General features: G+C 41.0%; 1 protein-coding gene across 5 annotated transcripts in view; it reads right to left on the bottom strand.

Annotated features, from left to right (window-relative positions):
- MITF (melanocyte inducing transcription factor) overlaps nucleotides 1–16,894 on the bottom strand; it is a 100,518-nt gene that overhangs the window by 18,275 nt on the left and 65,349 nt on the right. For all 5 annotated transcript variants that reach the window (XM_015641068.3, XM_015641072.2, XM_015641069.2 and 2 more), the window contains exon 3: nucleotides 1,067–1,294. In XM_015641068.3, coding sequence (XP_015496554.1) covers nucleotides 1,067–1,294 — 228 coding nt within the window. The remainder of the gene's footprint in view (nucleotides 1–1,066; nucleotides 1,295–16,894) is intronic.

Here is a 16,894-nt window from a genome sequence, read left to right as displayed (position 1 = left end):
AAAAAAAAAAAAGAAGAAGAAAAAGCAAAGCATGGATCTGAGTTCATGGCACAGTCTCAGTCCCAAAAAGAGCACGAATGAAATAGTGTCATGCACACATGTTCCCGATGACACAGCAAAGTGAAGCTGTAAATATCCTCAAGAAAAAAAAATGTTTGGGTACAAATGGGACAATAGGATGGAAATATCTGATTTTTATTTCTTTTGAAACTATGGAGCACAACTATTTCCCTTGCATGTGCAAAATATGTTCTGTAAGAACTGTTTCTCCGAGCTGTGTAACATTTTGCTTACGGAATGCATCTGTACCAAAAATCTGGCACAAAAGCTTGAAGGGGGAGTGAGGGGACAAGAGGAACTCTACAATTGCCTCCTGCTTTTCATGTTACAAAAATTCTGACATGATTCTTATATTTGTTAATATCTTCCCAACCATCTTCCTTTGCAGCCTGAGGACACATGTAACATCTCAGTTTTTGCCATTAAAGATTAAGACAAGGTTGCAAAGGACTTCTAGACATAGGCTACTGGAGTCTTTTATCTGCAGCACTAGAACAGCAATCAGTAACATTTTAGGGCATATTAGCTGGGATTATCTGGCCTTCCAGCTATGCAGGAGACTTGCTCAAATTTTACCGTAAAAATACCTAAAATATCTCCAAATAGCTTTATTTTTTTTCAGTTATTTTTGCTATGCTCTTGGCACTTTCTAGACGAACAAGCCATAAATAACATTATTCCAGAAAGCTACAGCTTACAAAGCTGCTTTGTATTCTCCAAAGGTCAATTATTCACTGCGTGCATCAAGCAACAGGGTGGGGAACAAGAAAAGTAGTTTTAATAAGTATAAACTAGCTAAAATAGTTCAAACAAGAGGAAGCTAGAGGGACATGGGTTTTTTGCCAAAAATATCTATTAATCAGGCAGACAGAGAGGCAGCAGTTACATTTTCACAATGAACAGAAAAGATAAACCGAACATCTCAACAGCGAGCAAATGTGGTTTACAACAGTTAAAGCACATTAGAGCTCTGTTTTACTGAAAAGATGAAGAGGAGAGTTCTTACCTCTTTCTCACAGTTGGAGTTGAGGGTGAGCATAGCCATGGGGCTGTTGGGTGCGCTGCTCCCCGTTCCAGGTGGCATGACATGGTCCCCAGGCTGGTTTGGACATGGCAAGCTCAGGGCTTGGTTGGCATGTTTATTTGCTAGAGTGGTAGAGAGGTACTGCTTTACCTGCTGCCGCTGGGCCTGCTGAATGTGGTACTTGGTTGGATTCTCAAGGTGAGTCTGCACCTGTACGACACAATTTAAAAAGGATAAAAGGATTTTATTGTTTTACAGCAACCCTGCAGGTGCTCTGGATCTGAGGTATGTATTTGTGACATAAGGACCAGCTACCTGACAAAAAACACAAACCTCTACAGCTCCAAGAAATCCACAGTGCTTCACTAACTTGCATTTGGTGGCAAGACATCAGTTTACAATTTGGTCTTTCAACAACTGACTGACTATCAGTACACCAAGAAGTTCCAGCTATTTTTCTACAACATGAGATTTCTCACTTAAGACCAACGCTTAGGTTTTCAGTTGATACAGATACTCCAGAACAGTCAGTTCTGAGTCCAGACCTTCAGCTATGTGACATTTTTCAGTAAAATATGGAGGAATGATTTATACTGCAGGACTCATTTTACTTGTTAGTAGATAACAATTAAAATCAAGAAGTATGGATTGCTATCCTTAATCCAGTGTCAAATAACAGAGATAAAAGGTCTGCTATTGGTGGTTCAGGATTTGAATGTTTGGGGCTTTTTTAAATTAATGCCTTGGTTAAAATAAATGAAGAAACAAAGACACCTTTTTCTGCCTACAGATTATTTATATCTCAGATATACAGCCTAAATCATATACAAATAAGACAGCCTGTTTATAAACACATCATGCAAATAAGATGCAAGAGAAGAAGTGTTTCAGTTCAGATCAATCACTGTCGTCAGCAACAGCTATTTTGGTATTTAAGATAAGCTTCTCAGTACTTAGGAATTTTTTACATACAAAATATGAAAATCCTCATACAGAACAACTGTTGCACATTCTAAATAAGCAAGAGAAGAAAGGCCATTTTTTCCCCTTAAAAATTTTCCACCATATCCTGGAAATTCTTTGCTGCCTTTCATTGATCATTAACATTATCAGAAGCTAGAAATCAACACAAAATATAGCAATTATATAATAATATAATATAGAACTGCTGAGCAGTTATTTTGCTTTAAAACAGCTCAATCAAAGTGACTTTTGCTGTTACAAGTGACCATGCATGGCCCCCACTTATTGGTGTGAAAGAAATTAAATAAAGCCACCATGACACCAGAGGAAAAGGGTTTCCTGTATGCTGTACACCTTCTTAGCAACCAGTTTTAAAACAAATCTCCAGTAACAACTCACCTGATAATGGTTATACTCAAGCATTTCCAGCATGCTACCTAGAGGCTGCAAGAGAAGCAACTGCAATATCCTTTGTCTGTACTACTCCAGTTTGAGGGATCCACATAGGGAAGCACAACAAACCCCAGAAGAGCAGAAGAAACTTGGTGGCCACTGCTCAGACTTTTAGTAACCTACGCTAATTAGCCATGCAAGTGGACAAACAGTTCACACAAGGCCTTTTCTTGGAAGTTATGCAAGTTTAAGTTAAGCTCTAAGTATTGGTATTTTTTTTTTTTTGCCTGGCTTTGATGTCATGCTTTTTCATAAATATAAAAGGACCTTTTAAGTGATGGACTATCAAAGTCAGATTGACAGTTCGCTCAAGGCTAATTCGCTATTCAGCTTTCGTTCCAGTCGTACTAACACACAATGGTAGTTTTCTTTAGCAGTAAGGTTAAAAGTTTTTAAGTACAGATAAGAAATAACTGAATAAATGCCCTATGAGCCTAACACATATTCCCTGGCAGTGGGTGCCCTGGATAAATCCACAGGGTTCTGCAGTGCTGTCCTCAGCTTCCCAGCACAACTCAGGACCTGCAGCAGAACGTGAAATGCTTGAAAAAGATCTACCCCATCCTCAGCTTCTCTGGTGTGCTTCAAAGCCATCAATTCTGTCTCAATCTAGACTTGCAAGAAGTTTTCCAATTCAGGAATGGCTGACAAAGGGCTAGTGCATGTTCCAAGTGCACTTATCTGCACTTGGGCATAGCCCCTATGCCCTCCAGAACTTTTTCCTCCTATCCAACTCCCTGAAAAAGTCTGTACTCAAACACAAAAACTACCCAACTAGCATTATTTTCTGAAGTCTCAGCACACAGGGAAGCACATTAAGATAGTATTTCTACTAAGTTTAATCTGCTTTGTTGCAACAGACAACACTGTGCTGTGATAAGTACAGCACTTACTTTGTCAGTCCCAAACTGCATTATCAATTTTCCTATCATCAGTGCTAAGAGCTACACTATCCAGGTAAGTCTATTTTTCACTAAATTTTCATCTTCCAAGTAGATGAAGTTGTCAGTAAACAGGTTATTTTTGTAACGCTTCTCTTTGAATATGTTATTTTAAACCCAAGCCCTACCTGTCTGACACAATCTGCATGTTCCTTTTCCTCTGCAGGCATCAGGGACCTCTGCTGTTCTCCATCCCAGGATGGAGCAAAGTCCCTCCTCCCTGCACTCATCACCTGTCCACCCTTCACACTCCCAGGAGAGAGAGCAGCAGAGTTCCAAGATCCACATCTCAACCCTGTATCACCAAATTCTATGTTATTTATAACATATACCAACACATTTAACTGAATCCACTATGTGTCAAGTTTGAAACACACACTGCCTAATTGACAGGATTTTTGTCACAAACTTATTTCACAAGAACATACTCTCCCTGTGACTTTGTTGTGCTATCCTACATTAGAATATTTTATTTTCCTACTCAATTATTTATTTTTTTTTAATGGCCTATGCTGCCCTCAGCATGCCAGGGAAGACAAGTTCTGAGTTCACATGTCACAAGCTCACACAACTCCAGTAGTGAACCAAAGAACACAGAGAACTGCCTTTTCTGTCATTAAGTTGCTCCAAAATGACACAAAGAAGATATTCAAAGACTAAACATTTCTTTAAATCCACAGCTGCTCAAACACACCTTCACATTCAAATAAAAGAACATAAAATCACCCTCAGCATGGAGGAGATGTGATGTAACAATTCCCACAAGGACAGGGGCTCTCACAGCACTTTACATGCGCTTTTCCTTGGACAGCTGGACCAGTCTGAACTGCTCCTGCCCTGGCTGAGTGTGAGGCCTGGCTACAAAGAAAATTGAGTTTGGTTCTCTGTTTTGTCACTGGCTGCTCTCTTGAGTTGCTTAAGGAGTTCCATCATGGAAATCTGGTGGAGACTACCCCAAAGAACTCCATGCTGTTTGCTGAGAATCTGTCTTTGGCCTAGAGCATCCTGTTCTGCACTCAACATCAAAGGCACCCTAAATGTGCCTTCTTGGGCAAACATCCCACAGTGCCCCAGAGTCACCCTGTAGATCAACCATAAAGCACTCTTCCTTTTTGACAAAATATCTCATGAGCAAAGAGCTGCAAAAAAACCCAAAACCCTACAATGAAATTCCACTGCCCTGAAATTGAAACCATGAATAAAAGCTTTGACTTGCGATCTAATTTTGGTTCTCAGCCCCTTCTAGCATTTTGGGTGAAGAATAGTTCTTGTTGTTCACCCAAATTCATGAGACACAAAGTGCAAGATGACAAATTATTGGTTTGGATACACTTCCTAAGAAATGTGACTGAATAAGGACATAAAAGGAAAAATAAACCCACTTGAAACCAAATCCTCTGGTTCTCCAGCCCTCTATCTCCAGTAATCTCAACTGAAGATTGATTTTGCTGCACTGTTACTGAGTAAAACATTGGTTTTGGGGCATTTTACTATTGACAAACAAGAAGTAATGTAAGAATTATTACTATATAATTATATATATATTATATCTTATTAATATTATATATTAATAAGAATTATTATTATCCACAGAACTTCAGAAATGAGCTAAGACAAGATGGCAAAAAAGTTAAATTTATCACAGCATAGTAACACAAGAATTCAGCTACAAGAGTAAAACACTGCCTTAGAAGTAGAGCCCCAAAACTGGTTCAGTTCCAGAAGAGCCTTCCATGCCAGCTCAGCAGCATCTCCACTGTCTCCATGGGCTGGCCCCAGCACCAGGCACTTCTGCACTGAGTCTCTCTGTCAGCCACTCAAGCTCCATCTGCTCTTGCCATGCTGACACTGAGGAGGATCTCCTTTCTTCAGATGAAGCACATAGAAAGGCAGTAGAAAGAAATCAACTTGACTGCACCCATGTGCAACCAGCATAGGCCCTACAAGCTGGGATAGAAAAGTGTTTGATGGAGCCACCCTGATCACTCAGCATTCATCCCTCACACTCTGGAATACCCTGGTGAACAACATGATCTGAAGCAGGGTAAAGGCTTTCTCATACCTACACTCATTTTGAAATCTGACTGCTAATTCCAGTGCATACATCCAGTTCAAGTATCTGAGTAGCTGCCTGTTTTCTTCCACATTATGGAAAGAACAGTAATAACCCATATAAATAGAGCAGATTTCCAAACCCTTGGCCCTGGCATCAATCAAACTAACATTTAATCAATGGCTTTCACTAGCTTTAAGCACACACACCGTATCAGTGGGAATTTTAGGTGCATTTCAGATGACATTCTTCAAACTTATATTACACATCAGTGACAGAACCTCTGAGTAGACCCACACACTTCCTTCAGTTTCCGAAAGTAAAAATATTTCCTGTTAAGTGAACAGGGGCTCAGGAATTTAAACACAAAGCACAGCTGTGTGCTTAAGTACAAAGCACATGGGTCAAGTAGTTCCTCTGCACGAAGCCAACACAAACAACTGAAACAATACTGCTGATACTTGCTCCTTTTGTCGAGTCTTGCTGGGACTCACTCAGACTTAATTCACTAACGACTTGTTAATGATGGCCAGAACTTGGAACAGTGCTGAACGGACCAAATTCCTTCTGGAGAAGCACCTAGGAGAGCTCACTTGGGCAGGCACAGGCCACAGCAGCCTAATGGCTTGGCAAATGTGTTTTGCACGGTGTAATCCAGAAACTAAACGGCTAACAATAAAAACTAACAGGGGACTTACACCAGAATAAAAATATTTAATGAACTGTGGCATTACTATCACTCATCCTCTAGGAAAGCTTCAAGGTCATAGAGTCATAGAAATATGTAGGTTGGAAAAGACCTCTAAATCATCAAGTTCAATCATAGCTGGAAGTCAATTCATTGCTGTAGGCTCCAGCTTTGAGTCACTGGTACATCTGGATGAAGGTAACCAGGCTCAGTCAGTTGGTCTGGGTTACTTACACTGTCCTGAATTTGTCCTTGCTCAGGTTTGATTTCTCTGCAATGGGTAACTTCTGGAAGCAAGCACAAACCCAGCAGGTCTTGTACTGAGAGTATTTCCTGAAGGTGGAACACCAAGTATTGCTTTTTCCCATCTCAGTTACTACTTCAAATCACATCACCTTACTTGTCACATCTCCAAGTACTGCTGCTTTCAAAGCAAAGTTAAAGATGCCCCAAAATCCTCTGTTGGTGCAATACAAGTGACCAAAGGCCATTACAATGCCAGCAGCTCCAGGCTGCCCCATGGTTCTGGCCCCCATGAGCTGGGAAGGAGCATATTCCTGTTCCCAAAACCAAACAGAAGGTTTTTCTCACCAAAAATACCCCTGAAGCTTCCTGTGACAGTAAAGCTGGAGCACTAAATGCTTTATTTAGGCAGGGACATACCAGAGATGTTCAGAGGACAGTAAACCAAGGGGGAGGAAGACTCTTCTTCCCACCCCACTCCCCCTTTTTCTTTTTCTCTTTTTTTTAATTAAAAAGACCATTTGTTTCAAGCAAATTGCCTTAGGACTTACAGTTTACAATTACAAGTAAAATACTTTTGGGTCAGTTTTCTCAGTTCAATAGAACTTTTTGTTGCCTGGACAGCTAAATGTCATGGGATTTTTAAGAAAGGTTAAAATTCTGTGTCATTTAACAATTAATGGTACCCAAAGAAAAACGATACAAAACCACATCCACTGATGTGTTCTGCAAGGGCTCCAGGCTTCAACTGTATCCACTGCACAACCATGCTTGTTAACCATGCTAGTCCTGGGCTTGAAAGCTGCTTCAACCCATCACTTCAAAGTATAAACAACAGCAGGAGCAAGTTATTTTCTAGGACTGTGAATAAAAATAGGGAGTTGTATAAATAAGCGTCTGTTCTTTGTCGCTAGGGAAAAAAAAACATTGAGGAGAATGACATCTAAGAAAGATAATCAATTAATGCCACTTAAAGTAAGAGTGATTTATTCTTCTAAAGTTTTCCAGTACAGGTTCAAGATTCTGTTAATCATATTCACCACAGGTTGGTCACTAAGTCTGAAAATCCTAAAGACCATAAAAAACCCCTTCAATTAACGTCATTAAATATTGATCATGTGTTTCACTGCAATGCCAGGAAGTATCCTCCCACCATGAAACTTGGAGCAATCCAAATAACCAGCCAGACAATGGTTTAACTCATCCTCAAAGACATCTACTCACATGCTGCATTCAAACATTAAACAACAACATCACATTTTCCCCTCTACAGACGTCAGCGGCCTGAAGTAGCTTCACATGCAAAGTTCAGTCCTCTTGCTTTCTGAGATCTTCCCAGTCCTCCAAGATGGAACCTCATTCCCAATGTCATCAAAATTAAATTGATTGGGTTGTGATTCCCATAGGGCCACTGTGAATTTAGTAATAGATAAACCTGTTCTGTAACTTCTCCAGCTGCCATTGTCCTCTTAATGCCAAATTTTCTACACTACGTTTGCTCCCCTTTCTTTTAGCCCATTACCCAGGAAAAATGGACAGAACAACATTGACCAGAAAGCCCAAGAGCAAGAAAAAGATTAAAAGTAAGATGTACTGACTGGGGAATTACAGCCATGGTGAGATGATTCCATCATTTTAATCATTTTATCTTAGTACACAGCAAACACAAGGAAACTACATCAGTTAGCACAACAAAGCTCTCTGGTCACCTAATTCACCCCAAACCCCTCTGAACTTGAAAACCAAAGCAGATAGGAGAAAGTTGCTTAAGATCTGGCATCATGATTGCAGTCTAAGTGGATCCAACACGTGTCTTCAAGCACGAAGTTATGAAAAAGAAAAGGCACATTGTACAGGATTATCATCATTTACACAACCAGGGATTGTTCAGTCCATCACCAAAAATTCCTCTGCGTAATGTGACTTTTCATCCAAGGGAAAGCCATGAAGCAAACAAGAACAAAGTTTTTGTAGATTAGTATTTAAACACTGTGCTTTAGCTATAGAAGCATGACAATAGCATCTAAGGAAATTAAAGAGTTTAGCCAAATGTACTCATGGAGATAGGAATTGATGCAATTTGCAAGTTAGTGGCCTGTTTGCTGCCATTCTACAAGTGTGGCTTTCAGAATTAGGTCCTTTGAAGTCCTGCTACTTTTCTACTGGGAAACCAGTATTTCAGCTGTTTACTTCCCAACACATATCCCTTAATTTTTTATTTCATACAGTTTCTGAGAAGATACCAAAAAACACTGCAACATTTTAGGACAGACAAGCAACTGACTCCGTAAAATGCCAGGCACAAATATTTTGCAATGATTTTACCTACCCCAGGTGCTTCAGGGTGTAAGTATTTTGATTTCAAAGGCAACAACAGCAGCCACACAACTACATCTGACACACAAGTTTGAGTTATGGTACTACCATGGTGAAAAGCTTAATTCAAGCACCACATACCTAGGTTCACTTCTGCCACCCCTCTCTCTCTCAGAAGGAAGCAGAGCAGCACTTGCATCAGCACTAGAGGGTTTGAGATTACTCACAGTAGGACACCGATGACTGCTCCTCACAGAATTGTCAAAGATAGACATAAAGTTGCTTCCAAAATCTCTTGCAAGACTTGGCATAGAGATGTGAATTCAAGAGGGAGCACAGTCATAGGACTGCAGATATTTCAGCTGCCTGAAAGCCCAAAACCAGATCAGGCAGATGGTCTGAAGCCCTCTATTCTGCCAGCTTCCCCTTGCAAAGCCTTCCATAGCCCGAGCACAATCCCCCACCCTTGCTACAGCCCAAGCAGCACCAATACAAGACTGAGCAGACCACTCTAACACAGATCACTTGGCTTGAAAGAGTCACATTAGAGGGGTAAAAGAATTTGTCCAACCTTATCTTTCTTCGGGGGTTGCCAAGCACAGCGTTAGCCAGGCCAGCTCGGAGCGGCAGTCACGCACTGGCAGCCTGGGCAGGACTGGCAGTGACATTTCCCAGGGGTGACTGACCCTGGCACTGCTCCAGCCCACAGTAACCCCTGCTAGACCTGAGGGACACAGCATGGCAGCTCCCAGGCCTCCGGTGTACTCTAAGATAGCTGCAAAAATGTGTGTTTTAATGACTTCACTGCATTTCCAACAGCAGAGAAGAGGTGCAGAATGCCCATCCCCTTCCCAGAAGGCCCTTGACAGGCCCGACTGCTGCTTAAATCACATCAACCTTCACATGTGCACAGGATTTGGAGATTCTGGGCCTATTTCTGGAGCCCAGGCCCAAAAAAGCATGCACTCTGCTATACACAAGGAGGAACATGAGTTTTCCTCAGCTCCTGAGAAGCCCCGAGTACACAGTTTCCACAAGGCAGAAGAGGCATCCTTCTCCACACCTAGTTTTGCTCAAGTTGTTCATCTATCACTCATTTGTCAATGTGAAGAACACAAACTGGAATGGGTAAAAATGGCACCTTTCATACAAAATGAATAATGGAGAAAACTGCAATCAGTTTTATAAAAGATGGTGGCTAAAATAACCGGAGCTAAGCTTGAAAGAGTAGAAGACTTAAATAAAAGCCCGTATTATCACCTTCCTAGAGATGTAGTTACCCATGTGCAGAATGGCACAGGTTGTTTGCTTGTCCAAACTTTAAGAAATAAAATTCAAGTGGCTTCATGATTTTAATGCAGTAAATCTACTTTGCCCCTGCATTAACTTCTCTTAATGTGCCATGCAATACTGATTTCCAGAGGTGAAAATTAACTGAAAATTGGCTGTTTTGCCCAAACCATAAATAAAGAGTGTATGAGTGGGAAAAGCACCCAATCTGTTGCCTTCATGAATCTTAAAACCTCATACCCTCAAACCTGGCCTCATTTGTCACTATAAGGTTTGTGAAGGACTGCTCAAATATATAGCAAAAGGACACACACCTCTGCCAAGATAACTTCAAGTGTTGAGTGTAATTGCTGGCATTTTGGGGCTAAACAAGAAGGGAGTTTAATTCACAAGTCTTTCATATCCACAGCATTAGCCTGTGAGAATGAATTGGTGTTCAGAATATTGCCTGTGGGCTATGAAGTATTTATTTACAAAACTTCAACATTCAGCACTGAAACACAAGAGATGTAAAGACGGCACCAGATAAAAATCTATCAAACACCCAAATGCCACACACAGAAACAGTAGTATCCTTGTCTTTATCAAATAAAAGCCATTTGTAAACTCAAATGCAACTCTTGGGTTATTACAGAAAAGAATCTCCTCTTTTTGGGGGCACAGTGTACATCAGCAGGACGTCACAGAATCGCTTGGGTTGAAGGAACCTTTAAAGGTCATCACGGCCGACCTCTACACCTTGTTGCTTACTTGCCCAAAGACATCTACACTTCTGACCTACTTGTCTGGAAAAGATCAAGTGAAAGACTGCTCCATTCATTGTTCACATAATTCCAGAGGACACACTGGGTTGCTCTCAAGGTCACTTACACAGCACATACCAAGAGCACGCCACCAATCACGACCCCAGTGAGAAAATACAAACACACCAAACCCAACCAGTGCTTGCTGCAACAGCTTTCAACAGCAACTGGAAAGTTTTCCTACCAAAACTTTCAAAGAAGCATACCAAAATACAAGTGAAAATAATTCTGAAACGATCATTAATTTTAACAAAGCACTTGGCAACACACTGCCTACAAGCACAAAGGACACTAGTCCTGGAACACAACTGTTTGGAGGGGATCTGCTTTACAGCAAACACACAGAGCCACCAGAAGAAGCAAGAGAATGAAGATGGTGTTAATTCAAACCAGTTTTACACTGCTAACATGCCCTGAGCTTCTACATGTTACAGCTAATAAAGAATTAGAAGGACTTAGCTGGGCTCTATACCACTTTGCCTGCAGCTGATGATGTCTCATGTCAGCCCCAATATGGAAGGCTTGAATAAGCAGAAGAATAAAGCACTCCAGATACATCCATTTTATTCACACCACTAATATGATCATTAGACACAGACTAAAATAATAATAAATCGCTGACTTCACTTACATGAAGGAAATGCAAGCTGGCTTACCACTGAACTCCTTGGTTTTTATCCTTCTGCTCAACGAGCTGTGCTATTATTTATGACTGTATTAAAACCTACTGAGTTATAATAAAATAGTTTCAGTGCCTCAGAGTGCTTGATCATCATGTTTGCTAAGGTAAAATAATCCAAGTCACCTTCATGCAAACCCAACTAACTGGCTCTGATCTGAAGCATTCTGCTAAATACCAGAACAAGGATTTTTTTGAGGACTTTGGCAAGCCACAAAGGTGGGTCACTCCTTGTGTGGAGTAGCATGACACCGCTCTGGAGGAGAATTAGCCTGGGGGGCAAAACCAATGTCACACAGAACATTCAAACTGAAAGTCAACACTGTCAGGGTAACTTTTGAATGATGGTGACTCTTCCTTGGCAGTGGAGGGCTGAAGTCCAACACGTCACTCACAAAGCAGATGACAGAGAAGACATCACAGTAGCCACAGAAGATTAAAAGTAACAAGAGTAAGAAATTAAATTAGGACCTAGCCTCTGCACCCCATGATCTTATTCCCACAAGAGTCATACAGTAGCTATCATCTGGCTCCTAGAAAAAAACAGGAGTTCATTTATTAAACAAGGATCCTACAATTTAAGCCTTTAAGATCTCAAGCTTTACATGCATGGAGTCATGGCATCACAATCTATTTTATACCTACAAAAACAAGATACATCCCCTCGGCTGATTTTGTAACCTTCCCCACACCTGCCCCTCCACGTCTTCCTGAGATGAGCTGTTGAAAACCTTCCTCCTCATGTTATTTCACATATGGCAGGCAAATAATTATTTACCCTGTGAAATGAGAAGTTGCTGTCCATATAAATGACACTCAATGAGGCCAAAGGATGGGGCACTGGCAGGACCATCAACTGAACGAGTGAAATCTTTGACAAAACCCCAGTCAGCTGTCAGGAGCTCTCTTTATATTGCAGCTGCAATGAAGAACTGAACTCAGGTTCATTACGTCAAGAGATGTTGTACAAGTGTGTTCATTATCACAAAAATTTTAGGACTGAAAAATAGGTTATATAAAGAGATAGTCTGAAATTCTGCCATGGTGTTTATCCAACATATGCAGAAAACCTTTCAGAGCAGGTTGTGAGCAGCATGTGAGCAAATATAAAACCTCCACCTTGCAAGGGACTACAAGCTCTTGATTCTCTCCTGTGTGAAGTCCTGTAAAGGTAAGGGCTAGTGCTCTTTCTGCAGGACTGGAAACACATTTTAATACATGACACCAAAAAAATTCCACCTTTCCAAACATCTTACAGAAAGCTCTTTTTAACGATTTCATCTGAACTTCAAAAAAGCACAAGCCATCGACTCACCAGGGGAGGCACATTCACAAAACACAAAGAGTATGTGTTATCATTCCAGTTCTCCAAAGGTTAGCTGCAAATATGAAGCACCAAGAAATTCAGAAGTAACAGTTTGTCAGAAGATCAAAATGTCTTTTGAGAAAGAAATTCAGGGCCTCCAGGCTTGGTCTCAGAAGAATCCTATTTTAAACCGCACTTGACCCACACTACCGTAACCCTTGAAGTGCTATTGCAAGAACAGCTTGATGTTCACAAGGGGAAACAGGCAAAGTATCCTTCCCTAAAGTTGTATTTATGCACAAAATCAGGCATCTCCTTTTAACACTGAAAAATACAAACATCATGGCATGTATTTCACAACATACCTCGCACCACTGATTGACAACACACAAGGTTATAGCTGCTCAAGAAACTGTATGGGAACATAACAGAATTCAAGGCAAACAGATGCTGGAGCGAGGGATGTAATTAGAGACTAGATGGGGATTAACTAAATCTCAGCTCAAGACTTCTCCACCTCCCTTGCCCTTTTTTAAACCTCAAGTATAAACCCATTTTAGCATATCACTACTTTACAGGATGGAATAAATTTTTTTAGAGATCTAATTGCTTAAAAAATACAAATAAGCTCACACTATAGATATTATTTTCAAAGAGGTTTGAAGAGATGAAAAGTGAAAGCTTAAGATATTTTAACATCTGCTGGAGCCAAGGAGATGCCAGTGCATCCACCATAGCCAACAACATGGTCTGAGCTGTGAACAGAACACTCTGATGCGTGTCAAGCCCTTGCTGCCAGACCAGCTCTAGTCTGCTCTCGCAGACTGAACTCCCAGGAGTGGCTGAATAACATCAGGTCTCCTCCTTTAATTTCCTCTGACAAGAATCTAATTAATGCTCATCAACAGCAGTAGGCAAAAATAAGCTAATATGGTAATACGTGTGGGCAACTGGGAATTGACTTCAAATTGACTTCAAAATCGTGTTGCTGCTCCACACTAAAGGCAGAGTCAGCCCCAGAAGGCACCAGGGCTGATGTCCAACTGCTTGTTCTTGCCCTGCCACAACAGTTCCCTGTGACACAGGTACACCTGACACAGGTACAGATGTTCGCAGGACTACACCAACCCAGGCAATCAAAACCACTCAACTGATTTTTAAAAAGTCACCTTTCTATAGCAGGGGGGTTGGACTAGATGATGTTTAAGGTTCCTTCCAACCCAAGTCATTCTAGGATTCCATGACTGAGTAACAGCCAGAACTGCTTCTGATTTAGCCCATTAAGTTGCCTGTTGACTATGTACAGTTGGCAGCAATAGCTGTCTGGGCATGTTTTCTGGAATTGCAGCTACCAGAGAAGAAAATGCAAAGCTGAACTATGTTCCTCTAACAGTTATCTGCCATTGTTCCCTGGGTCCAGTAGCAGTCAGCACATTCCTCACTCTGCATCCAAGGAGGAGCATCCAGACTCTGTGCTCACATCATGCAGAGCCATCGAGACCCAACTCAGTCCTTCCAGCCTTTAACCAAAGCAGATAAATGGAATTAATGCATTTCCTTGGGGAAGGTGCAAGTTCAGAGAGAAGGGTTTTCTAAGGATAATGCTGCAGAAGCCCTGGCTGGAAGCTCTCTCCTCATGTCTTAGATCAAACACTGCAGGGAAAGGCAGAAGGCAATTTGGAACAGTGACCCACAGAGGAAGTGGCACTTTGCAGAGAGTAACCACTGATTACATAAGCAGCACTCCAGAGCAGAAGGAATCACTTTTCTTCCCTCAAATAGCCAGTGTACAAAAAGGATAAACTCTTTTGGAAAGACAAAGGAGCATGATTAAATAGTATTTTTCCTTTTACACAGCAAACCATACAGGGCTGAACCCTTAAGGAATATATGAACTTTCATGTGAATGGAGCCCATTAAGTGCCCTGCAATGAATGGTGCCTGTGGTTCAGAATTCATTTCCTTTTCGAAAGCAAAGAGCATGGAAGGCTTACGATTGCTACACACAACTGCTGACTCATTCAAGGTCATTTTAGTCCCTCCCTAAACAAACTGTTTCTTTGAGACACAGGTATTTCAGCAAAGAAAGGTTTTGGTGGCAGTCAGGAAGCAGAACTGTAGAATAGACAAGCTAATATATAGAAAAAATGCTTTCAGACAGCTCAATGGACAAGTTTTCAATCAGTAACTTATGATAATATAGATGGCTGCCACAGTTTTTTAAACATAAGTTTCATCTCAGATTTTTCTGTTTAAAAAGACAAAAATTAACTTAAAAGCACTATTATAATTAATTTTAAAGTAGTTTCTGAAATGTTAACATTGTTCAACAGAACAGCCCTACTTTTCATGAGGCTGTAGCAGAAGTAACAGCATGTCTTTCTCCCCCAGTAAAAACAAGCTGTCTCTCCAAAACAGGTTTATCACTTAGGTGCTATCAGGACAGAGATGCTGGTTAAGGGCAATGACACTCTGGATCACTGATACTGGTAAACTGGAGTAAGTTCTTCCTGACAATATTACTCCCAGGGCTGCCCAAAAAGAAAATCCACAGAAGATTTTTGCCAGAAAAGAAATCCACACATCTATAGAAAAAAACACAAGCAGAGAAGTCACAGCCTGAGGAAGTTAGAAGTCATTTTAAAGTACAGTGTGTTGCCTTCAGGTCCTTGGCATGAGCTTTATGAAGAGCTGAGAGAGGCAGACAGGCTATCTGCAACACTTCAGCCTTCAAATGTCTTCAAGGAAGGGACTATTTTCCGAGAATTTCCAGTAGTTGCTTTTTCATATTTTCCTCTGACAGAACAGAAAGATTTAATTCACAGCCAACCATTACGCCCACAAACTAAATTCTGATGGTTTCAACCAGGAACTTCTGGGTGACTTTTAGGAAGGCAGCCTGAAATACAGGCTTTGATTCACCTTGCTTAACATCCAAGTTTCCTCTCAGATTAATGGACCAGTTTTGACTGCAGGTCAGGATAACTTCAGGTGGCGCCGGACATTCCGGGTCTGTGGCACTGGGTGACCCACGGTGCTCCTGGTGAGCAGATCTGCCCCTCTCTGCTGTCAGAAGGAGAGGATGGACACACAGATAGACACAAGGAGCACATTGTTCCAAGACAAAACCAGCTCTTAGAAACTTTGGTTTCTTGAGAGCCCAAGACACGCTCCTGCTGATGTCAGTGTGTCCGCTGGGAGACGGGACACGGATTCCGGCCAGGTCAGTAAAACAAACACCGTCAGAAACCAGGGACCCACAGAAGAGCAGTGCCCAAAAACAGCTGATGCCTTCTGCAAGCCACCTTTATTCAGAAACACACTCATATTTGTTACTGTTTCCACAAGAGCATCAAATACTTCTCCAAATGATTTTTCTTTCACTAGCTGACATTTTCTACAAAATCCAGGATTTGTAGGACAAAGCAGGAAGGGGATAGAATTTAATGCAGAACAATTGTGTCTCACATAGCTTCGAGGATTGGGGATGCTCAATGGAAAAAATTGTCTTTTAACCTTTTTTTAATAGTCTAGTCTTCCCTTCTGAAAAAGTTTATTACTTCTTCTGGACACCAGTAGCAGTTTTATTTAAAACAGGTAGCCTGCCTTAGTTTTGAAAGCAGTAACTATCACATAGAGCATTTTACCTGATTAATGGCTCAAAGGCACATCCGGGAAAATAAAACACAGTAACACAACCAAACAATATGATTAGAATAATGTGTCAAAACAGGCTTAACACCTGAGTATTCGTCTTCATCAGTTAGGAACAGTCTAGAATGATGAATTCCCTGAGAGCTTTCCCAAGGAATATACAGTCTTGGAAACCGTAATGCCATCTGCTGAGAAATTATGGAAGTGCAGCACCATGAATTACTGTTTAATTATTGTAACGATGATGTGGAAGTGCCTGCTGCTGGGGATCAACTCAAAAACAATCTGTTTGCACTATATAACTTACACAAAAATTTTCAAACAACTGACTGGAACTTCAACTACTGATATTCAATAAGTCTAGGACACAAAGTCACAGAGGTCCATAATAAATATTGTTCCAGTATGTTATAATAGTATG

This window comes from Parus major, chromosome 12, assembly GCF_001522545.3.
Source record: "Parus major isolate Abel chromosome 12, Parus_major1.1, whole genome shotgun sequence".
NCBI lineage: Eukaryota > Metazoa > Chordata > Aves > Passeriformes > Paridae > Parus > Parus major.
Note: the sequence above shows the minus strand (reverse complement) of the source record. Positions and strands in the feature narration are given on the sequence as shown.